General features: G+C 33.0%; 1 protein-coding gene and 1 long non-coding RNA gene across 2 annotated transcripts; both read left to right on the forward strand.

The window, feature by feature from the left end:
• Positions 1–3791: 3791 nt before the first annotated feature.
• On the forward strand, positions 3792–25387 carry LOC105333199 (uncharacterized). The gene is made up of 8 exons (XM_011436053.4): positions 3792–4049; positions 14736–14969; positions 19090–19305; positions 22538–22606; positions 22729–22929; positions 23049–23273; positions 23769–23954; positions 24135–25387. Exons 1-8 carry the CDS (start codon positions 3986–3988, stop codon positions 24407–24409), a joined length of 1470 nt encoding a protein of 489 aa, XP_011434355.3. The 5' UTR covers positions 3792–3985; the 3' UTR covers positions 24410–25387.
• On the forward strand, positions 6321–11478 carry LOC117684616 (uncharacterized). The gene is made up of 2 exons (XR_010714066.1): positions 6321–7015; positions 10268–11478. It is a non-coding gene; the product is annotated as an uncharacterized lncRNA (long non-coding RNA).
• Positions 25388–27225: the final 1838 nt, after the last annotated feature.

Below are 27225 nucleotides of genomic sequence, written 5' to 3' on the forward strand. Positions count from 1 at the left end.
AAAATCATTGATTCTATACCTTTAATATCCTAGGCCTACTATACAGTTTGACAGGAACTCACATTTCACCATAGCCGCTATGTTTTGTTACAACGCCCTCTGTAAATATTTACATTTACTTTCTTTCCCTCTATTAAATTACATTGGTTGATTTGAGTAATATTTACGGATAACACAGAAGACCCAATCACCAAATCTGGTGCGTATGAATACATTCAGTATTCCTTCAGTATGAACTGACTCTCCTCTCGACTTCAAACCGGATCACGACCTGATATTATACTTATGCCGATTAATTAATTACATTGGTTTATTTGAGTAATATTTACGGATAACACAGAAGACCCAATCACCAAATCTGGTGCGTATGAATACATTCAGTATTCCTTCAGTATGAACTGACTCTCCTCTCGACTTCAAACCGGATCACGACCTGATTAATATTGCATTAATGTAAATATATTTTGACGGTTAAATGAATTCTATTGATTAATTTCTTAGTATACCAAAAGGAAATTCAGTAAATCACAGAGAGAAAAATAAAATTGTGTTATTAGAATTTAAAACGCTGTGCACTATTTTTGTCAGCATAATTCGGCGGTTCCGATGGCTTTTCCGTTAATTTCGCATTACTCGTTGAATAAGTCAGAGCTTTTTAAAAACAAATCATATTTGCGGGAAGGAAATAAATATTTAAAAATGTAAATATAAGCATTGAATCATTATTTTTTGAAAGATGTGGTCTCATAACTGCAACGGTCTCATAACTGCAACGGTGTGTGCATACGAATTAAATAACGGGCTAAATCTAAAAGGGCAGTAACTACGGACAGCAGCAATCTGGTAGGGAGGGGTAATTATAGTAAGAAAAAAAAACATCGGTAACAAATCAATTAATAGAATATCATTTATAATTTTATCTCTTTTTTATGCATATATCTTTTTTGTGTATTTAAAATTTGACACTTAAATCTTCACACTACCTTAATTAAATTATTTCAAGTGAATTTATTTTAAACTTATGTTTTTAAATATATCCATTGAGAGTTTGATATAAAGTATAAGGTATGATCAAAATTAACTATTTATTCTACGTGGTTATTTTACACATTTCAAGCGCCAGTTAATCGTAAAAAAAATAATGTCGTACATGTCTGATTGTTTCATGGACCAACGGCTGAGTTGATGAAGAATGTGTCAGGCGGTATTTCGTGCAGTAGACTTAGAATGCTGCTTATATAGCTATTTAGCTTAATCACAACCAATATCAAAGATCGATGTAAAGTGCTACTATCGTGAAAGTTACAAAACAGTCCTATCCTATCCTATATTATATCCTGCATCATATCCTGCAAATAAATTCTGTCATATCCTCTCCTATGCAATACTATCCAATTATAGGAACAAAAGTTAAATAAAACGAAATTTGAGAGACAGATGGTCTTATAAACTAAAGCTATACTCAAAACAACTAATTAAGCAAAAAACCGAAAATCTATAGAACGGGATAACATAAAATTACATGTGCCACGAAAAAACTTTAAAATCGTAGGCTGATTGCACACAATATCGTTAAAACAATTAAACGATTAGATATTTGTTTTAAAAAGATTAATGTATTTAAAACAAATAAATAACTTCGATGTGTTTATTGAACTATTTTTTAAACTCATATTTTTTTTCAAAATTTTTTCCTTATCACATAATTACCGAGTGAAATTATCCGATTAGATAATCGACCGATTTTTTCAGCAAAAATGTTAACACAATCTTTAAATTATAATTTCTTAAGAAACATTCATTCATTCTTTATTCCTTTAAGCTTTGCAGCTCATCAGATTATACAAATTAAACATAGTAAAGTACAGAAGTGGGTATTTCACAGGAGACCCTAGTACATATATAAATATGAAAAATGACAGAAGTAAAGGGGATAAGAATCAAAAGAACAACATCTAAAGTTAATTACAGATATCATTTCTTAATTTCATACTATAGTAAATGTATTTGCCGAGGTTACACATATCTTTAATATTTTCATTAATAAACAATTGCAACAGCTTGAACATCAATGGTTTCTCATAAAAATATTTAAATCATTCAAATTATCGCATTTGTAGTGAAACCATCTACGGTTATTTTTAGAATATGAATTAACATGCATTTATAGATAGCAAGCATTTATAAACATGATTAATATGATCTAGATCTGTTCACTTTTATGAAAGGTTAAAAGTACACACAAACAATGTCAATTTCTTGTTTAAATGTTTATCGATTCATATACCAAATTGATCGTTTAAGAATTGAGGTTTCAACATTTTGTAGATTTAAATAAAAAATTCTATTTTAAATGGGAAGAAATCAAAGTGTGACATCGAATTTTCACAGTATCTCCATTCTTAAGTACGAATTGACAAAAATGTAGCGACCGCTGGAGAAAATGTTCCCAGCAGAAAATGTACCAATCAGTAAACGTACTCAGGACTAAATAATTCATAAATAGAAATTGAAATAGTTTTAACAACTATTCTATGATGCAATAAATTAGATTTATAAAATAATCATATGTATCATATTTTGCTATTGTTTTGTATACTTAATCACGTACATTAATTAATTTGACAATGCATGTGATTATGTGTACACATGCACAAGCATCAACTGAGGAGTTAAACCAGTTGGCAATTAATTGGCAATTAATCGGTATACACAAAAGTGTTTAAAATAAAGGTTTATTCCCGCTTTGTACACCTTTGGTACCGAAAAAAGTGTGCGAAACGTGAATTTGACTTGGTGAGATAATTACTTAATTGCAATAGTATATACCCTATCATCAAATTTGTGCAAAACGGGAACACGCCAAAATAAAGATCGAATAGTTTGCGGTATAATTAAAAAACTTAAATACAATGTAGTGATGAGTAATGAAATAACTATGACTTCAAGAAAACTACTTATAACATACATGGTAAATTATTTCTTTTTGTTCATAATTATTATTATTCTCAGAGAGTATAAACAAATTTACCAATTTAACAACAGTGTAAGCAAATATGAAATATTCGACTCAAAATTGGTGTACATGTGCCTTGTTTTAAAATTTTGAGCTTAAATTATGTCAAAGTCCCTATAAATATTCATATTAGCATTACCTTAGGGGATCTATACAATATCATTTATAAAATTCACATATTCTTTTATCTTTATGTATTATAATATTTTTTAAAATCTATTTAACATTCTAGGTATATTTCTTTAAGGTACCTGGTTACGTTTTCTATTGAAGAAAACGTACCCTAAGTCTAGGATAGATTTTCTTCTGGGTACGTTTTCTCATCACACCCACAGAGCACCGACTAGCACTCATCAATGTTATGCACTTTTTTTTTTTTATATCATACATTCATAATCATTATTAAATGTCTTAAACTATTTCAATGTTTCATTTTAAAGCTTGACTTATATCGGTATCATCTATATTGAATTATTTATCATGTATTTTGTCAAAGATAATAAATGCAGCTTTGTCACTGGAATGGAAGATAAAACTACGAATGGAACCTATCATCATACTTCGATAATTCATCTTGGTCATGTTGCAGTTTATAATTTATACATTGTGTGGGTATTTTTTTTTTGAATACAGGATTACAGAATAAATATTAATCATATGAAATTCTCTTGCAGGCATCATAAAAAATCAATGAACGTGCGGGTATTAATAATTTATCCTATATGGCATCATATGTACCTTTTGGACAATGCTTTAAATTCATTGCTCGCGTCATTTAATTGATGATCGGCTCCAGAGAGGATCTTGATACTTTATTAGCGAGTTGTTCTTGGGACTTGTTTTATACAAATTGCCAAAGATCATACGTGAAAACTGTTGTACACCGGGTTTCCAAAATGAGAAAAAAAAAAACACCAAAAAAATGAAAATTTTGGAAACTAGATATTAACAAAGATCCATCTTACCAATATGTTACGGGGAATACAGCATTTTATTTCTCTATTTACGATTCTCATGCTTAGGGAATTAAACTGTGAGTATTCATCGCTTCAAATATGTTTTTTGATAATAATTGAATTAACTTGTTAATTGACTCTGATAAATGATTACGAACTTTACTTCTATTTTATAAAAACATCTAATTATACATGTTTTTTATCCATAATATATCTCTTTCATATATGTCGATGAATGTGAATACCCCCCCCCCCCCCGTTAGACTAAGGTTTATACAACTTATGTGTAAAAAAAGAAAAATTACGGTGAAAATCTGTTATTGACGGATAGAGAGCGCCACATCCCCCTTAAAATTTAGAAGTAAAAGAAACAACGCCTGCAACGAGTCGTCTTTATTTTCAAAGAAGACGATCTCAACATAGAAATATGGCGTTTGTTTTTTTAAAAGCTTTATATGATTACAATTCAAGTTGTTTTTCAATTCGTTATCAACATCTGATATGATGCAATGAAAGTTTTAATTACTAGTATTCCCAGGGTCTTGATTTTGAAAGCCAATGTGGCAAAAGTTTACAATAAATGACTGCTTCTTAGGTTTGGTAGGCCTTCATCAGATAAGACGATAAATCGAACTACTTGATTGTTTGTTCTCTCAACGTCTTCAGTCATCAACAACAATCACAGTAAGATCAAGTCGTTTAAAATGTCGGATTTTCCTTAGTAATATTCCAAGACATTATTCCAAGACATTTAAAACGATTTTTTGAAAATTCGCCTATTACATTTAAAAAATTTAGCTTTTTGTTTTCGTGTTTTAAAGAAAAAAACCTTCTTCTCAAGAACTACTGAGTCAAATTCAACGTAGTTTAGCATAAATTATCTTTATGAGAAGGAAAATATAAATTGCAAAAATTAGGGGCTAATTCTGTTTCAAATTTGAGTTATTAAGAAAAAAATAAGAAAGAAAAGGCGTGTTGCATCCATGAGTCTTGGTAAAATGGGAAGGCATGACCGGGCCAGGGCAAAACAAAAGATTGACAGTTATTAATCTGCCAATCTCATTAAAATTTCAAGATATTTACTGAACAGTATATTTGTATTCGCTGTAAATATTGCTGCAAAATAATGCGTAATTGGGATTGACGATTGCCGATCTGCCCCGGCTTTTATTTTGCCCCGGCCCGGGTTTGCTTACCCATTTTACAAAGACTCGTATTCCATAATTCGAAAACGAGGTTCTTTGTTTAAAGCAGCCATGACACTAATATGATAAACGGGTCGATCTGACATTGATGAATTTGTTTGTTGTGCAACAGTTCGTGTACGAAGGGAATCTTTGAAACATGTAAAATACATTGGTGCCGATTTTGTGAATTAAATTGAGGCTCAATATTTCAATGCGTTGACAGTTTTCACATATGACGGTGGTGTTAGCTTGTTGTGATTTTCGTTTCGTTTTCATTTATGCTTTGCGTTAGCCTGGGAACTCTCGCTTGTATTTCCTGATTTTTACGTATCAAATCAAACAGAGACTTCGGTAAATCAAACAGTTTACTGTCATCTGATGTATTAAGAATGAACTAAAATGCAATTCATTCAGGCTATCGGTAATTCGGTATCATCTTTTGCGTAATGGTAGAATAATGCAATATGTTTTGTTGAGATGCTCGGCATTTTCTCGAGTTTATTCAGTTTAAATAGAGTTTAATATCGCTGACGGAAATATGTAGGTATATACATGTATATGATTCATTTTGAAAAATAAACTGTGTTCTTTATTTGTTATAGTGCATGTTTCTTGTGTTTAATTGTTTACGTATATACAATTTCTATTTACTTAGCATATTTGAGTGTTAAGCTTCGAATTATAAGCAAGATACAGAGATTTGATCACAATTCTATGTTTGTACACAGATTTGAGGCCATTCATTTTTTTCCATTTTAAATGCCGAATAGGAAATACCAAGTTCAAAATCTTAAGCTGAATGTAATCCGACTTAACTCGATATGAGTTAAGTCATGTTATGGAAATGAATAGATTAACCATTTCACTAATATCTACATCGAAAGAAAGATAACTCCTCAATATGAGGTTCTCGTAACTTTTCGCACGGCCCCTTTTGGGGTCCTTATATTACGCATGCGCAGTAGTGTATCGACCTTTCTCAGCTTCAACCTGGAAAAAATTCAATCATTGTTCATCACGACTGACTTAATCGCCCGATTAATCATCGGTAGATAGTAATCGGGTAATCTTGTGTAATTCAATCAATTGTCCAAGTTGCGGTACGTATTCACTTCCATTTATTTTTTACAGGGTTTTAAAACTTTGCAATACAAGATAATTTTCTTATTTCGTCTGCTTCTCTCTTTAAGGCGGCCATGATTGTTACATTAGTCATTACGATGTAGGTTTATTTCAAGTCAAATTGCGGGCCATCAATGGATATAACTTGGTTAATAAAAAGTTTAGTCATCATCATTAAAATATAATATTCCATTGTAAAATTTTAATTTACAATAAATTTTAAAATATTCAAATTCAAGTAGGCCTTAACGGGCCTACATAGCTAGTGCTGACCTAGGACTACGATTGCATATAGAGTATATACTATAGTATCATATAGCATAAATACGTAACGTTAACAGATACAATAAATTTATTGTTTACTTACGGTATAACTTTATAGCCATATTATAACGTTTATGATACATTAATTTTCATTGATATTTCTTTATAACTTTGTATCTTAAGTAAATCAGCTTTGCTAACTTCCTAGAAAATGTTGAGGTCTAAAAGAAAGAGCAAGTCACCGTACGCCAGGCCAAATGCTCATCCGGCTCTCAGGGCCCTTAATCCGGCAACCACAGCCACCCAAACCCAAGCAGGCCCGAGCAGGCCCACGCAGGCAGCGGTCCAGTTTGTGTCCACTCAACCTCAAAATCAAGAGCATCAGCTACCAGTCGATGATCCCACAACCAGTGAGCAGACTGCAGTACCGCTACCTTCCATAGCGCCATCAATACCTCTGTCAACTTCAGGTGAAAACCCTTTAATAAGCATTTCTGATGAGCTTGGGGTTCATGTCCCTCAAACCATCAAAGATAAAATATGGTCAAAACAATACATTGATCTGTCAAAAATCATCAATTCAGAAACAGTTGATACATCCGCTCAGGATTCGCACAAATTTTCCATAGTTGAGGGTCAGTTAGTTATTGAACCAAAAACTAAAACAAACAAAATTACATCAATTAACACCTGGCTTGATGCGTTTTTGATTTTCTCAAGCATATACCTGGCTAGACACCCATCAGACATACAGGGTATCTTGAAATATATCCACACAATACGTTTAGGATATAGCCGTAATATAAATGGCAATTGGATTGAATACGACAGACAGTTTCGTCTCAAAATGTCAAAAAACACATCAATTTCATTTGGCTCTATCGATGCGGAGTTATGGTTATTGTATATGCAGGCTCAAGTTCAACAAGCTCCACAACAGTCAAAATCGTCACTCAAATGTTTTGATTATAACTTTAAAGCTTCCTGTCCCAAACCCCAGTGTTCATTCCAGCATATATGCATGCATTGCAACAAGTCACACCCACGCATGCATTGTTGGTCCTATCAGTCGACCCAGACCCAAGTCATCAGATCCCCCCCTCCAAATCCAGCACACCAAAATTTCGCCCCGCAAAATTACACCAATTTTCGTCCCTTACGCCCAAGGCAATATCAGCTACCAAGACCAAGATTTCATGCACCTAGGTTCAACCCCAATTAATATCTCCGTTTTAGAGCAATACCTCGCTACATATCCTGATATTCAGAATGCTCAATTTTTATTAAATGGTTTCAAATCCGGCTTTTACTTGAATTACATAGGCCCAAGAGCCTACTTACAATCCAAAAATATGAAGTCCGCGAGTGAACATGCTAATCAACTTTTGGCTATCATTGAGAAAGAAATTACGTTAGGAAGGATGTCAGGCCCCTTTTCCCAACCCCCTTTTCCCAACATTAGGTGTAACCCTGTTGGGGTCCTGCCCAAGAAAGATGGAGGCTACAGGTTAATTTCAAATTTGTCAGCGCCCATTGGCAATAGCGTCAACGAGCATATTGATCCAATTCTGTGCTCAGTGTCTTACGCTTCTTTTGATCAAGCCATTTCTATGATCCAAGAGAATGGTAAAGGGGCATTGCTTTGTAAAATGGATTTGTCTAGCGCATTCAGACTTTTACCTATTCACCCTTCAGATTTTCCACTGTTAGGAATATGTTTTCAAGAAAAATACTATTTTGATAGATGCATGCCCTTTGGTTGTTCCATAGCTTGTTCATCTTTTGAAAAATTCTCATCATTTTTGCATTGGCTCGTAGCACAAAAGTCTCAAAATTATAATATCATCCATTATCTTGATGATTTTTTGTTTGTTGGCGAGCAAAATACATTACAATGTTCAAAGCTTGCTGAAATGTTCATGTTAACTTGCAGTGAGTTGGGCGTCCCAATAAACGACAAGAAAACTGAGGGCCCATGTACTCGTCTATCTTTCTTAGGACTAGGTATTGATACCATAGATAAGGTCATTTTTATTCCTGACAATAAGGTTGCAGAACTTAGGTCCAAGCTTTCATCAATTACTTCTTCTAAAAAAGTCACCCTGAAAGAAATGGAATCACTTTGTGGTTCGCTTAACCTTTTCGCCAAAGCCATTCCTGGTAGCAGGGCTTTTAACCGCAGGTTTTATAACACAACAATTGGTATTAGGAAACATTACCACCTGATCAAGGTTACACAAGCAGTTAAAGAGGATGCTAGGATCTGGCTCACATTTCTTGACCAATACAATGGGCGTTCACCATTCCCAGAACTATACTGGTCTGATAATGAAACCCTAAACCTCTTTACCGATAGTTGTGGTTCCTACGGTGGAGGTGCGATTTTCCAGAATCACTGGGTTGTCATATCCTGGCCAGAGTCTTGGGGTCCAGATATAAGAAGAGATATTACATTTTTGGAATTAGTGCCTATTCTTGTGGCCATGTGGATTTGGGCAGATCAATTTACAGCTAAGAAATTGCTAATAAACACTGACAACATAGCTCTGGTCGATATATTGAATGCCAAGTCTAGTAAGTCTCAACGTGTCATGTCTCTTGTAAGACCATTGGTATTATTATGTATGAAAAATAACATTCAGATTAAAACTAGGCATATCCCAGGTTACCAAAATTCCATTGCAGATTCAATTTCTCGATTTCAGTGGGAAAGATTCAGATCCCTGGCTCCGCAGGCAGACAAGACTCCAGCCCGTTTACCTCCGGAATTGTTGTCCCTCTTAGACCCCATGTAGAATGTTTACTTGAGGCAGCAATATCCAAAAATACTGCGTCCACGTATCAAAAAGGCATAAATTCCTTTGAAACTTTTTGTACCAAACACAATTTTATTTTTTGTTGGCCTCCACCACTGGACCACATAATCAACTACATCGCATACCTGCATGCAAATAAAGTGTCCTATTCAACAACGAGATGTTATTTGAGCGGTATTAGTTACAAGCTTCAGTTAGAGGGTCAAATTGACAACACTAAAACTTTTATAGTTAAAAAAAATGTTAGAAGGTTTCCGTCGGTTAAATCCAGCGAAGGATGTACGGTCCCCAATTTCCCTATCTTGTCTCAATAAATTAGTTTCTATACTACCTACGGTGTGCACAAGCTTGTATGAAGCTGTTATGTTTTCAGCAGCCTTTCATTTGGCATTTTTTGCATTATTGCGCATTAGCGAATTTACTTTCACTAGTAATGACGCACCAGCCTTATTATTTCACGACGTGACCATTAATGAAACACACATTGGTCTGTATATTAAAGGTTCAAAAACAGACCAATACAATAGGGGTACTAAGCTACAGATTGAAATAAATTCTCAAACCCAGTCTTTATTCAAGCACATGCGTGAATTTTTGGCAGTTAGACCACAAATACAAGGCCTATTTTTCTGTCATTTCAACCACAAACCTCTTACTAAATATCAATTCACATCCGTACTACATAAGTCTGTCAAATTTATTGGCCTTGACACAACAACTTTCAAATCCCACTCATTTAGAATAGGTGGAGCTACACATTTGTACTTGCAAGGGCATTCGGAGGAGGACATTAAGTCAAAAGGCAGATGGAAATCTAACGCGTTTTGTTCATATATCAGATTGTAAAGCATAATTTTATGTGTGTTCATAACAGCCTCGTATTATTATTCAATACTAAGTTTTCAGGTCCCAACACCACGGTCTGGATCATTGGTTCTTCAATTATCAAACATGCATCCCATCACGCTGTCCAACAATTTGGAAACTTACACCTAGACCTTCAGAAACATAATATCACAGTATATTGGCATGGAAAGAGTGGTATGGTCTGGGAGGATGTAGAGCCCACAATTACAAATATCATTGAACAAAGAGGCCACCCAGATTGGGTAATGTTACATTGCGGGGGCAATAGTATTGGGACCATGCCCTTGCTAAGACTGCAAAAATTCATGAAATTAACCGTTGTTAACCTACAAACAATTCTGCCGAATACAAGATTCATATGGTCCCAGATACTCCCACGAAATTACTACAGACATATGTTATCAAATATTGCCGGTGAGACCGCTCGAAAAAGAATTAACAAATCATTAGCCCCATTTATTGTCAAGCGTAAGGGCGCCTGCTTAAAGTACCCTGATCTACAACAATGTTCACCAAAATATTACCGTGATGGTGTACATTTGTCTGATACTGCTCAGAATACATTTTTGAAAACCATACGTGCTGGCCTCCTAAACATACTACATAATAATGTTAAAGTTTATGCTAAATCCCACGCCGAGTAATTCCGCAGTCTTATTGTCATGGCATTGTGCAAAATTTTGACCGCTTGTGGCGGATGTCTTCATGCATCATATCATAGTTTTTATATACATGAAGACATATGGCCGAATTTTGCTTAAGCCTGCCCCGGATTCTGTTTACTTCCAGGTCCGTGGCCAATAATCGGGCTTACTTTAATTGACACTTTGTTTCATTCAGACATTGATTGACAGTGAGTCATTGAATACACTGAGTAATTGAATAATTCTATTGATACATTGCAGTGGGTTGATTGTCATCATTGAATACATTGAGTAATCAATTAAATTGATACATTGATTGTCATATTGAGACATTCACTAAAGCAAAACATTGATTATACTTTATTGATTTGCATATTGATTGATTGATTGAAATATTGTTTGAATTATTGATTGATTGATTTTATTGATTGATTCATCTTGATTGATTGATTGTTTGGTTCATTGAAGATCTAACATCATAACTACCCAAAAGTCGATGTTGATCATTTAACTTACTCTATTGCTATATTTGCAATATTTTGCATACATTTGAATAGTTTATGATGTACTGATATATTAAAATAAAGCCATGACATAGACTGCCAATACGGTGTTGTTAATCTATTCTATTGAAATAATCCGACTTAACTCGATATGAGTTAAGTCATGTTATGGAAATGAATAGATTAACCATTTCACTAATATCTACATCGAAAGAAAGATAACTCCTCAATATGAGGTTCTCGTAACTTTTCGCACGGCCCCTTTTGGGGTCCTTATATTACGCATGCGCAGTAGTGTATCGACCTTTCTCAGCTTCAACCTGGAAAAAATTCAATCCCTCCCCCTCCCACCCTATCTTGTAAGGTTATATATTACATATTTTTCGTGTTTCTGTCTTCTTTTTCTGTATTTCAGATTCGTAATTCCTTGAAGTAGTACTTTCATCACATCCATAGATAAGCGTCATGGCTTTACAACGACACGTGTGGCGTGCAGCTGTCATCAGTCTAACGAATTTTGCTTAAGCCTGCCCCGGATTCTGTTTACTTCCAGGTCCGTGGCCAATAATCGGGCTTACTTTAATTGACACTTTGTTTCATTCAGACATTGATTGACAGTGAGTCATTGAATACACTGAGTAATTGAATAATTCTATTGATACATTGCAGTGGGTTGATTGTCATCATTGAATACATTGAGTAATCAATTAAATTGATACATTGATTGTCATATTGAGACATTCACTAAAGCAAAACATTGATTATACTTTATTGATTTGCATATTGATTGATTGATTGAAATATTGTTTGAATTATTGATTGATTGATTTTATTGATTGATTCGTTGACAGTTTTCACATATGACGGTGGTGTTAGCTTGTTGTGATTTTCGTTTCGTTTTCATTTATGCTTTGCGTTAGCCTGGGAACTCTCGCTTGTATTTCCTGATTTTTACGTATCAAATCAAACAGAGACTTCGGTAAATCAAACAGTTTACTGTCATCTGATGTATTAAGAATGAACTAAAATGCAATTCATTCAGGCTATCGGTAATTCGGTATCATCTTTTGCGTAATGGTAGAATAATGCAATATGTTTTGTTGAGATGCTCGGCATTTTCTCGAGTTTATTCAGTTTAAATAGAGTTTAATATCGCTGACGGAAATATGTAGGTATATACATGTATATGATTCATTTTGAAAAATAAACTGTGTTCTTTATTTGTTATAGTGCATGTTTCTTGTGTTTAATTGTTTACAATTTCTATTTACTTAGCATATTTGAGTGTTAAGCTTCGAATTATAAGCAAGATACAGAGATTTGATCACAATTCTATGTTTGTACACAGATTTGAGGCCATTCATTTTTTTCCATTTTAAATGCCGAATAGGAAATACCAAGTTCAAAATCTTAAGCTGAATGTAATAAACTCATGTGAACAAAATATGACTCAAACCTAGCAAAATTTTGAGCTCATCTTGCTTATAATTCTACGATTGACCCTGAAATTTTGTTTGATCATTAGAAATTCTATTTGAATTAGAGCATGTTAAATACTTATACACAAAACAGTTAAAGAATGATATGCTGTATATAACTACTCTCTGGGGCCCCCTCTTTAAACAATGAATAATGTGAAATGTGAGTAAATAAAAACGACATCGTTAAAACAGTTTCGATAGTTCTGACACATTTCTGTTGTGGGAATAAAAGAATTATCGCTATTCCTAAGAAAATATTACAGCGGAAAATTATCCTGGTTTGTAGGCAATTGTTATTTTTGAATAAAAATGAAAATAATGGGTGGGCCATAGTAAATTAGAGTGATGTACCTGTCAATACGGTAACATTGATTTTTATAGCTCTTTAACGTCACGTTACAACATTTTTTATTCCAGTGTATTCATCAATCAAGTGTGAGTTATGTTATAAAAGTCACGAGTTTATGCGAGGTAAACAATAGTCATTTAATTATAATGGAGAAGACAAATTAAATTGTTGAATATTTTTAATTTGAGAAATTGAGCGCATTTAGGTGCAATTTTCTTCTTCACATATATACATGTAGGATTTTTTTGATAAAACACAATAACTATTATGTTTAAAAAAATACAATAACTAGTAAGTAGTTGAGGATTAAAATGTACCTATATGCTCTCATATATTTGATCGCTTTATTAAGTGGGGAGGGGGGCAGAACGAAAATACAGGGAATTAGAAGTTATATAACAGTTTACCCTTACCAATACCGAATACTTTACAATATTTATTTTTTTGTTATTCTACCGAGGGCCATATGGCACAATATCTTTTGAACGCCTATAGTTGTTCAGGTGGTCGATGTGGCCCCATGGGCCTCTTGTTTAAATAGTAAAGTCTTGTGTTAAAATGAATGAAATGTTATCATACACATTATGAGACATTCGATATCATCTCCAAAAATATATACATGTGCATTAAATTTGGTCAATTCGATGAACGGTATGTTTGTATTTCACAATATACCCCAACAACGCTGAAAAAAATATAGGTGGATTCGTGCCTGATCCTAGAGATTGAAGATGGAAACAGCTCCGCCTTCATACATTGTGCACCGAATAGAAAAACCGTTTCACGCTTTAATATTCTATAAGCTAGCATAGGACAGAATGTGAGAAATGAAATCAATATATCACAAAAATTCGCTCTTATCTATTAACTATTCCGATAAATTGAATTCTTGTCACAAAAAATCATAAAACTAGACAACTTCATAAATGATTCACAGACAGATCAGTTTGTCTTTTTAATATTTGGGTTAAGGTAAAAATCTAGTAAGTAAAAGATGGCTACAGGGATGAAACTTCTTTTCATAGAGTGTACCGGGGTCTAAGTTTTTGGTAAACACAATTAAAAATCATGTTTTTATGTGTCAATTTCTATGAAATGTGAAGGAAATAAGTAGCCAGAGTTTTGACCAAGTGAACCAAGTTCATATCCCGGTGAACTTTTTAATTGTTGTTTATTTCTTAAATAATTTCTTAAAGCTGCAAAGTACGGGAAAAATATTAAACAATCAAGTATGACGTCGAAAAAGATACTCTGGAATCACTTACTATTAATAAAACAAATACTGATGTAGTAGCAAATACTTTCCCGACGCATAGTTTTTTCTCTTAAAAAAAAAAATCCGGGTTAAACTTTCCCATCAGAAATATTGCCCAGACATGTACTTTACTCTTTGGGAACTTTTAAAAATAAAGCCCCACGGGAAAAATTATCTTCGCTTGGCGAGCATCTGTTGTAAATGAGGCTTTACGCCAATCGGCGGTGGAGGATTCTTACAGTAAATGATAATATTTTGCTTTTTTGTAACCACAGGTCAAATATGTAATCTTGGCATGGATAACAGGAATGAAACGAATTTATCATCGGTATATCACTACGGTTATGCAGAACTTACCGCAGACAAAGCCTTGAATGGAAACTATTCCATCCACCATACTGACTGTGCTGGATCTGCTAATGATACATCTCGTCCTTATGCCTGGTGGCAAGTCACTTTTAAGTCTGTTTCCAAAATTTTCAAAATCAACTTAATCTTCCGAGAAATGTGTAAGTATCCAAAATATGCTTGTAGAATTATACATGTATGTGTCCTACTGTAAATTAAATTAGCAAAGATTATTTTTTACAATAGTATTATGTTGGGTAACTTTAATTTTTTACCTATTTAATTGTGATGCGTACAGCTGTATGTATATACAATAATAACAATAATTTGGATTTGGTCCTATACTTGGATATTCATTGATACTGTTTTGACACAATATCGTACATCATCTTTTAAATATTGTATGATAGTCATATGTTCATTTCATACGGTAATATAAGATACAATGTTTATCAATACAATAATATTAAATACAATATTGCATCATATCATACTTACAATAAACATTATATAATACAATAAAAAACCGTAATAAATAATGATGAGATATGATGCTGTAACACGTCATGATATGACATAGTATTGTATTTTACATTATTGTATTTGATCACATAATACATAACATATGGTACAATATAGTATTATATGATACAATATCATATCACATAATACATCACAAAATATAGTATGATATTGTATTCTTTGATACTGTATCATATTTGATACACAGTATGGTATAGTACCATATAATACAATATATATTGATACAACATTGTATCATATCATATGATACAATATAATGTGATAAGGTTAAATAGTATATACATATGTAATACAATATCATAGTATACATATTGTATCTTATGATACAAAATTATATATTACAATATCAAATAATACAATATAATGTGATATAATAATATATCATAGTATACAATATATTATACAATATCATATTATACAATATTGTATGTACGATATTATATAATATACGTATCATATGAATCATTTGTAACAGTGTCATGGGATAAAATAATATTTTAATGATACAATATCATATTATGCAACATTGTATCATAATAAACAATACTATACATAATAATAACATGAATCAAAATCATGTCATAAAATATAAAAAAAATTGATATCGTGTCATATTTCTTTTTACAATATAACTTTTGATATAATATTGTATCATATTAAACAATAGTGTATCATATCATACAATACTATATCATAGGAATCATGTTATATTATTTAACAACAAACACATCTATCAAGCAGGTTTGAGTGATGTAGGAGATTTTTTAAAGCGTCCTTGATAATGGAGATCAGACTCTGCATCTGAAGCTTCCTCTACAAACCATTTACATTATAGTCAAATCAACTATACAAGCTATTATCTATAAATGATAATGATGGCACCTGTTTCAAAAACTTTAACCAGCTCTTAAAACCTTAACCTCCTCCAGCATCCGAAACCTAAGGCTCAGATTGAGTATCCATGCCTGTCTGGTGTATCAGTATCATAAGACGCATCATCCATGCAAGTTTGGTGAAGTTAGGACCAGTATACGTAGCTACTAAGATATAATCATCAGAGGGCACCTGCTTCTTAAAATTCAACCAGCTCTAAAAACCTTAACCTCCTCCAGCATCCGAAACCTATGGCTCAGATTCAACATTCATGCCTGTCTGGTGCATCAGTATCATAAGACGCACCATCCATGCAAGTTTGGTGAAGTTAGGACCATTAATTAGGGTCTTCCGTTTTCCAAGGAAGATCGTATTGTTTTTGTTTTAAAACTCAAATATCTCGAATATGCTAAACGGATTTTCACAAATAATACAAAATATCAAGGTCTTTTAACACGTACATTTTTGTTGATGACGTCACTTCCGATTGGCGATTATATTCGTTTTTCTTTTTGTAAAAAAGCGATTTTGTCTTCCCTTTTTCTAAAAAATGATTAAAGATAGAAAATTGAAAATTTCAGGAATGATAGATTTTTGAATTCCTAGGGCCGAATAGGTAAAACCACGATTGTCCCTCACTTCCGATCTACTCAAACAGCATTTTTTGAAAATTGTGTTCTAAAAATTTTCCAAATAAAAAAACTTACAATTTTTTCCATTAGAATATGTTTTAAACTTATCAAATTTGAATATAAGCAGACCGTCTGTCACTTCCAGACGTCACAGGAAGTGATTCCAAAATTTCGATTTTTGGAATTTTAAAGCTTTAACATTTCTGTACTGAATACAAAACTACAAACCGTTTTAAAATCGGACAACGCATTGCAGAGATATTGTAGTTTAAAAATGACCTTTTCCAGAAATCTTAATTTTGCAGTGTAGGTCCACAAATTAGTTTTAAAGGAAGTTAATATAGTAGCTTGTACCAAAAGTCAACATTTTAATTCAACCCTATCATTAATTTATAATCAAACGGAAGACCCACTCGTTGCTCGCAACGAGATCGTGTCTAGTTACTAAGATATAATCATCAGAGGGCACATGCATCTAAAACTTTTACCAGCTCTAAAAACCTAATCCTCCTCCAGCACCCGAAACCTATGGCTCAGCTTCAGCATTCAAGCCTGTCTGGTGCTTCAATATCATAAGACCCACCGTCCTTGCAAGTTTTGTGAAGTTAGGACTAGTAGTAACTTAGATATTGCTATCAAAGAGCACCTGCCCCAAAAACTTTAACCTGCTCCAAAATCCATAACCTCCTCCAGCATCTGAAATTCAGGATTCAGATTCAGCATCCAAGTCTTTCAAGTCCATAAGTAGGTCCAGATGCATCATCCATGCAAGTTTGGTGAAGAAAGGACAAGTAATAACTTAAATACAGGACCTGCAACGAAAACTTTAACCAGGTCCGGACACTGACGCCGGGAGTATAGCATAAGCTCCCCCTGACTTCGTCTCGGTGAGCTAAAAAGGGGGGGGGGGACGACCAATCGATGAATATCAATGCCCGTTAACTCCAGTGCTTGTTAAGGTGGTATGGGACACCTGTCGATATTAATGTGGATATCAGTACACTTTAAACAAAACACTATCACTGATTTAAATTTTTCAAATTTTACAATATTTGACAAAAAAAATTATTTTGGAAAGGTAAAAAGCGGGATTCGAACTTACAAAATCACGCTACAGTAACAATTTTGGGAAAAGAAAACATTTATAAAATTATAATACTTGATTTTATTGTTTATTTTGATACAAAGTACATGTACATCATAATGGATGTGTCCCATACCAGCTTATAATCTTTTATTTGTAAAAAAAAATCCCCAACGACCTTTTGAACATTTTTCGTGGGTAAAATTCGACCAACATTTTTCTCGTTAATTGTTAATATAATTTCAACATCAGAGTGCAAGTATACAAATAAAGCAGGTCCTGTCAACCATTATTTACCTGTTAATGAGCCTTTTGGTACCGGTATGCATAATTTCTAGGCATATATAACAAGTCTCTAGCAATGAAGCGCTCGTTTGTGCTTAATAGGAAGAAACAAAAACTTATTCCACCTACCACTAACAGTACATAGATAGTACATGTGTAATACAATTTGCAAGCAATTGCCGTCCCCGGAAACTTGATGTAGTCTTAAATGGGTACGCCTCACGATCTGGCACTACTGCAGATGCAGGATCATAATCAGGACAATTTTGAAAAGTTATAAATCCTTTTCCCGGCACATGTATTCTTGTAATCGAATTTCCGATTCTTGGAAACATTTAAACGATAAAATGCTTTTTTATTTTTCATGCGAGCATGAAAAAAGAAAATGAAATGTTTTAATGCCGTCATGCACCCTCATAGCAGGTATGAAAAAACCAAAGAGAACATTTTACATAAATTTTTTTTTTATAAGCAATTTCTATGTATCTATTTTTGAGAAATATTATATTTAGATTATTGATGGGGAAAATTGCCTTTAATAAGCATTTTAAGTTTTAAATTTATATGTCCCAGAGAAAGTCTGTGGGGGGAGGGGGTTTCCAACCACCGACACCCCCCCCCCCCTGCAACCCCCAAAATTCGCCAATGCATGTATAACCGTTGTTCAGGTATAATAGAGAAAACATTTCATACGTGCATGGTGACTGGAAGTCATTTTTTAACAACTGTATGGTGATATTCGCTGTTATGTTATTTCATTTCAATGTGGTGAAATCACAGTAGGAGTTGATTTAAATCAATTTATTTTGATATCTTCTTTCTTTCTTCCATAAAAATTGATTCTTCATTATCTTGGATTGTCAGACTATCGACATGTGGGATATTACGTCTTCATCACCAATCACACGGTGAAATACGATCAGTTGAGCGGACTAGATCCTGTGTATCATGACAATGAAGCAAATCCTAGCTTCCAAAACACGATAGTTTTTCCCGGAGGCTACTACGGACGCCAGCTTTACCTCTTCGTCAACCATACTGAACCCTCTTTTATGGAACCATGTGAGGTGGAAATTTTCGGTATGGTTTTCGACTGCAATTAGTCTTAATAAAAAAACAGACTCTATTCATTCTTTTTTTTTTTTGCAATTCCTAACACAGATTTAGATACAAGTGCAGAACTGTAGATCTTTGAAAACATTCTGATTGTCAGACCCCGATTTTTTTTCATAGTGCTACAACTCTGCAGCTTGATTGCATGTAATGGTTAAAATTAATTGTCGAATTTCGATGGATAGAAATAAAATAAACGTAGAATTGAAAGGCTATGTTCCCGATAATTCCAACTCACACAATTTTTTTAATTAAAAAAAGACGGACAACTCAGCAGCACATTTAAAGATATGCATTATTTTCATTTATAAGATTTTACTGTACTTGTGAATAATTTAAGTGGATTGTTCAATAAATATTTCGTTAGTTTCATTTCTGAAATATGACATTGGCGATAGAATAGGCATAATTATATATAAAAAAAATTAAGTTATCACAAGTTACATTTTCATAGAGTATCAAAACTTCGTTCGCAAATCATTATTTGTAGATTATCATCGTTGTGATGACCGCTGAAAATTCTCAATTTATGATCTTAAGCCCAAGTAGATTAATATATATTATTTCATACCCATTTAAATGTCTTCTACATTGTACATATCAAAATACGGTTACATATACCAGTATAAAAATTGACATATATATCTTGCTATAGGGACACAGTTTTCAAAGTTATCATATATTTGAAAAAATCTTGATTATTTTGATATTGACATTAATGTTTGTTAACTTTTCTTAGTACTTTCCTTATTCAATTCTTTCAAAACTGCCTAAATGTTTAATAATCAACAATCTGAAGAATTGTTAAGCGACACTAATATGTCCCTGTTATGTCTACTTTTGTGCCCAAAGAAAACAATCAAAATTTTTTTTTACCTCATCCTCCCAAGTCAAGGGATTCTGATCCGCTACGCTACTCACAAATTCTCAAATTTATAACGGCTTAACATTGATCAGTACTTAAACAACATCGGTTTCATTGTTTGTTCCCGTTTTGCACACATTTGAAAATCTAGTATAATAGAAAAAAATGTGTGTGATATGGGATAGTCTGTATCATTATTCAAGCTAAGATTTTACTTTGAATCCTAGCTCCTAAGCTACAAAACGCAAGGAAAAAAAAATGATATGTTAAATATTTTTTCTGATGTAACCATTTTACGAAGGTTGTTCGGAAATTATTTAGACAACACGAACATTTTCTTTTCAAAGTTACGAATTTTGGTAAAAATTGGTATGAGTATTGAAGAAAAAACAACAAATAAATGAAAATAATGTAATTAATTTTTTAAATTTTCTTTTATTTACGAAGGTACATAAACAAGTTGGCGTTCGGAGTACACGGCGCATGCATAAACTCGGAGATTAAAGAAACTTGAACATTTACTTTCTAAATGTCGGTAGACCTACGGTTAATGATAAAAGAAAATCAAATAATATACATTCGTTTTGCCATTTATTGTGACTAACTTTTGATCAAGTTTCGCTAGTGTTCGGGTTGAAATACGGAAATAGTAACAATATATTAACGAATCCATAGAACTTTGACCACAATGGTAAATTGAATTGTTTGCGTCAACGAGGCTCAGCGAAAATACCTGTTTCTCGGAAGAAGACTTTTTTTCAGACAACGCATTTGTTCAACAAAAAAACTAATCGATGAACGGGGTATCTGTTCCTTCAGTTTATCTATTTTTGTTTTATATAATAACAACAAATGGACTAAACATCAAATACATTTTAAACACTAACTGATGTCAACATATGTAAACTATGTACAGAATGACTGTAAGAAATCTTTAACGGGAATTAGACTTTCGGGTAAAAATAACTCGATTTTCTCAAAAATTAGAAATGGAGATTGTTTATGTAAATGTTGGTATCTTAATATTTAAAAAAAAAAAAGAAAAATAAATATTTCCAATTCCATACGTTTGTACGCTGTTTAAATTAAGAAGCGTTAAAAAGATGTTGCGATAAGTTTTTCAGCTGCTCCGGGTCACTGGACGAAAGCAAGTTTTTCAGCTTACCAGAGATGATTTAATAATGTCATGATGTAGAACGATTTTACATTGATAAACTCTTACCTGGTGTATATTTTGGTAAAATCTCATTGGTTATCCTTTTCCCCTAAGTAATCAGAATATTTGTCTCAATAATTTTCGAACAACCCTCGTATGTCATGAGAAAATTTGATGCATCACGATTTTTCGATGGTTATTTCTTTCATGCATGTATTTTTTTTTTTTAACAATTTTTAGATTTCTGCAACTTTGCTGTATATAAAATATGTTCTCGCCAGCATTTGCAATGTACATGTTTAAATATATTTTTTTTCACTATAACTTCAATTAACTTTGTCTCTCATGTGCTGTATCAAATTTGTGTAAAAATGTTATTCTTCATGCAATCCCCTAAGGGAGGAAATAAAGATAGAATGAATGAACATCTATTTTTCTGTACCCAATTATCAAACTTGAGCAAAACAGGAACACACCCTAACATTTTTCATTCTTAAAACAACACTTCTTATATGATCATGCCAACTTTGATGAGACCAACCAGACCAATTCGGTCAAGGGTGTGTGAGTAGCGGAGTAAATCTTCGATTGGGAATGCATATTTACCTTGGATTTAAATTTACGAAAGCAACAGATATTTTTTTCTTTTAAACTTAATTATAATAAAAATGCTTAATTTTTACAGACACGCCAGTTCTTTAACTTATCATGTCACGTACCGTTATATCACGGTATGTTATTGCAAAAAATCTAAACATATTAAAATCTGTCTAGTAAAAATTTAGTAATGTAGACATTACTAAATTCTTATAATGTCTAAGGTTTTAGAATATTTCTTTGTTGTTTAGCCTTTAGATTTCTAGCCATCCTGAAATCTGCTTTTTCCTAAATATACTTTAAATTGACATCTAACCATTTTAGCCCTAGTAAGACGGCACATACATGTAGCAATTGTATATTGTGTACTGACGTTTAATCTATCATACTAGTGTATGAAACGATCGAATGGGAAGAAAATACGCTTAATAGTTCAATTTGGTTTCTTAGAGAATTGGTGTTTTAAAAAACTCAATCCGTAAAATATACCAATTATCAATAGACATTTCATTTGACAGCATCTTTTAATAACTTTCGTGTTTTTGAGTGAATTGCTAATAAGGTTTTCATATGAATTTTAGGCTGTGTTACAAATGAGAATGTCCCGGGTTGTAACTGTTCAGATGCCACGATTGATAATCAGGAACTGGGTATTTGTAAACATATAAAGAACTCGCAGATAAATTCACTAGAAGTTTTTCATTTTCATATTTTTGAATGCAGATTTATGAAAGACGTTTTACTTTGCTTTCTTTTGGTACTATTCTTATAGTTCTGTGGGACAGCAGAATTGCATTTGGAAATGGGACCGTCACCCTACACTGTTACAAGTACTACCTCTCTATCATGAACCTGACCAGTCAGACTGAGTCAGAATTAGAGAGTATTTTAGAGGCGTGTGACGGAAAACAACACTGTACCATTCCGACAAGTCAGAACTTGAAATACAACACAATCAACTTTTATTGCACCGGTAAATACATATGCCAAAAATCAAGGACGTGTATTTTCCTATGGTTTCAACACCTACACTTGCTGACTAAGCAAATTGAAGAACATATTCATACTAACCGAATAAATCTTTTATTTCAGACCGATGTGTAAATGAAGCCTACAACAACACGATTTTTGTCTCTCAACTCATGACAGATTCAGGTATACGATATCATAGGCCTACTGAGGCCTGCATTGATTTCACTGCGTTCCTTAAGTCTCGAGAATTAAACTGTTCAGAGCGATATGTACTGACCAACGGAAACCTCACTCTGCAGTGCCAAAGAGAGGGCCAGTGGATTGGGGAAGCCCCAGTGTGCAATGGTAAGATAACTCTTCAAATGATTTCAAGGTGATCAACACAGCTCAAATCAATAGAATAGACCAATGCTTTTCTATGACCAAAACGGTTTTTAAAAATTGCGATCAGTAGAATTTCTGGGAGGGAAATAATCCAAATTTATGTTTAAAATTATCATCGCGCGATAGCATACAGTTTACTTTTTACGTTATAAACAAGATACATTGTAACACTATCCTAAAAGGGATATATATCTATCTCTCAATGGAAAAACAAGTATAAAAAACTTTTTTCATAAAAACTTTTTTTCTTCGAGGAAAAACATCATTCGAGTTTAAGTTGTGTCACTTTCCCCCCAAAAGGAGAATCAACATTTTCTGAATCATTCATCATTTGATGGATCACGTATATACAAAAAAGACGATTAATATATATTAATTGAAAAGATTATCCGATTTCTTGCTTAAATGTAAATGGCACCACCGTTTTTAATAACATGAATTAAAACTTTTTTTCATTTACATGCCAGGAACCTATACACGATAACATTACGACGATTCGACATACACATCCCTCCCCCAATTATTTTGCTGATTATAGTGTAACTTACACATGCAGGAAAAATCATCGTATCGTGGAAGGGAATTTAACGAGAGTTTGTAATAAGAGTGGTGATTGGACAGAAGATAAACCTGTCTGTAAACGTAAGAGAAAACATTTTTAAAATTATTTTTACATAAATGAAAGTATTTTTTTCCCATAAGCTTAAACATGAATAACTGGTATTGCACGGATTAAACTGGGTTGATCTTCAAACTTTATTCTACTACGGTCAACATCTTATTTGATGTCACGTTTTTTGTTTGTTTTTGTTTTTGTACCAGGTTGTGAATGTCCATGTGAGCGGTTAAAGTCTCAGAATTTTATCACAGACCCTCAAGTACTTCAAAACAGAATCAAAGAAATGGAAAAAGAATTGAAAATTAACGAAAAAGCTCTGTCTGCTACAGTGAGGAAGAAGACATGCGCAAAGGACGAAAGGAAATCAGCAAAAGGAATTGGTTCCGTCCTTGGGATCGGGATAATCGTTTTTGTTGTGTCCATTATTGTTTGTAGTGACATCCCAATACTCTATAGGCACATCCGTTACGGCCCTTGACATCAACTGCGGGTTGATTTGTTATATTTGTTTGTTGAAAGGTACATTTGGAGTAATTTATCCATGGTCTAAAGAAAGACTTTATTAGTGACTTTTATTACCTTATAGGAAACAAGAGGAAATAAGAAATTTAATGTTTATTGACTTTTTGAATTGAACTATTGACATGCGTTCTGTTTACCTGTATATCTCAAGGTGAATTGTTTAAGTGCATTTATTAATTTTTCTGTTAATTCTATTAGAATGCCGACTGCCTTGTCTCTAAATATGTCATCGGTTCTGGAATTTACACAGTGGTAAAAATAGAGAATTGGAAGAAATATTTGCTTGTCCAACTTACTAAAGAGAATATCAACACAAGATTTCCCCAGATGGTCATGAGATTTGTGCATTGCAGATTTTCGAAGAGAGTCACTTTTGTAGATTTGTGTACCAATTTAAGGCCAGGACTGATGTAAAGTTCTAACAACCCAAACCTTAAACTGGTTCATGTTTAAAAGGAAATTCAATTTTTCATCGACATAAAAATATCGCTTCGTCACTGAAATCAGAGATACTAGCTAGTTAACCTAATCTAAAATGCTTCAGCAGTGAACCGTAACCAATGCTTCAGTAATTTGTCACATCGTTTCTGTTCTGATCATTTTACAATCTATTCATGTATTTTTTTTTATAAAAAGGAGAAATAAATATAAATAATGAAAATCTCTCGTTTATATCTTGAAAATAGACGTGTATTGTATTGTAAGTATGGAAATAAGATTTGTTAATTGAGAATACGTCGTCGATATACCTGCATGGTGAGTTGATCGCAACAACGAGTGTTTTCACGTACAATTTTCAAAATAAATTCTGCTTCATATGAACTAAAAAATACGTCTGCTAACAATGAGACGCAATTGATACACATGGGAATTCTATCAGATTGTTGGAAGACCTGATTTCCATAACCTACATAAATGCTGTCTATCAGAACTCAATTATCTTTTTAATACCCATTTCAGAGTAATTGTGTGCATAATCGGATAGGTTTTTAACAATATAGTTTTGTAAAAGACAAAGTAAGTTAATTTACGTGATCCATTTTTATGAAAAAAGCAACTATCAATGATGTAAAAAAAGTCTGGACACTAATCTATCGTGGGAGATAGTTGTATAAAGTCTATAAAAGTCGTAAGTTTTGAGGCTATACATTTTGGAAAAATTTTGGGATTTCAAATTTTCTCTAAGTTTCTTTAAATTCTTAAGTATCTACATCTGATTTACACCGCTTCTTGAATTACTGTTGCACAGTATCTTGAAAAATATTCTTGTCCATTTAATAAAAATGCTTTTTTTCAAATAATTTACTCCTATTTACACTATTCTAAAAGAAAAAAAAGCAGTTAAAAATGCTAGGTCTGCATTTCATGGAAACTGTTGGTATATCTGAACATTGTGAACTACTTTCAAAATACCGTTAGTATATTTTCCATTCCATATAAGAATCCTGTCGTTCATTACCCCCTTTTGGAAGTATTTAAATAATCATCACCAGTTTTCAGTTGACTCAAAGATGATGACATGTACGGTAAAAATGTCAATGTAAAATGATTACTATTATCCAGAAAACTGGGGAAAATAAGAGCACCATTCAATATCTGATGTGTATTTTTATATGAACATTATTTGAAATCTGAAAACGAAATCTGTTAAATTATTTCACATTTACTGCACTCTTTTCTGCTCCTGGGTATCAAGCCCATGAACTAAGTATATAGTAATGATGAGAAAGAATGCCTCTTCCAAAATGCTGAATTTCATGGACCCTGGAACAGGGGGTTCTTTTGTTAGGACGGGGCTCTAGTGATTACATGGTAAAAATGCATTAATCATTTAAAGATATTCTCCTTTGCTCCTGTGTATTTAGCAAGATGAACAAAGTATATAGTAATGGTGAGGAAGAATGCCTCTTTTATTATCGTGAAGTTAATGGAAAAGAGAATTAAAACTACTCCTTACTTTCATGTAACGGTGCTGATTTTTCTGTCATCACAATCAATGAAGTTCTTTTCATTCGTCAATCAAAATATCATTTTAATGCTAGCTGGAGGTAAAACTATAATCTATTAAAGAATAAACAGTTCTGCATATAGTTCTGCAGTTTTGTTAATATAAAACATTAAAAATCATTATTAATGGGGGTGTCCATTCATCTTGTACATTTGAGGATAAGAATGTAAACATTTCTTGAACTGGCTTGTTTCTGTCCAAAACTGGCCAAAACTGTTTCCAGAAGATATAATTGCAATAAATACAAAGTCATACATGTCATTTTGTTTGAAAACTATGCATACGAGAACAGGACAATGACTTTTTAATCTCGCAGAAACAAGCCAGTTCAAGAAATGTTTACATTCTTATCCTCAAATGTACAAGATGGCCGCACACCCCCTTAAATGTCTTGTAAAACTTGTAAAACTAATTAAATTGACATTGTTGCAGTTGCATTTTTACGTTAATTTTTGTTTTGCAAAATCACTTTGAAATTTATACTTGAACTTGATTGGCTACAGGAGGCAGTATAGGATAAGATAGAACTTAAATTTTATATTTTTATCTTGTATCGTATCCTATCCTACCTTTGTCAACTTTCATGAGGTTTGCAACGTACATGATTGAAATAGATTCTGAGTTTGCCCTCGCCATATGCATTTTATGACGTTAATTGTCTACTTGAATGAAAATCATATACCGCGTGTACCAGTTTTTGACAAAATGTGCTTATAAACACATTGGGCAAAGTAGAGAAAAAACTCTCCCATGTGTGATATCAT

The sequence above is a fragment of the Magallana gigas genome, chromosome 5 (assembly GCF_963853765.1).
Source record: "Magallana gigas chromosome 5, xbMagGiga1.1, whole genome shotgun sequence".
Lineage (NCBI taxonomy): Eukaryota > Metazoa > Mollusca > Bivalvia > Ostreida > Ostreidae > Magallana > Magallana gigas.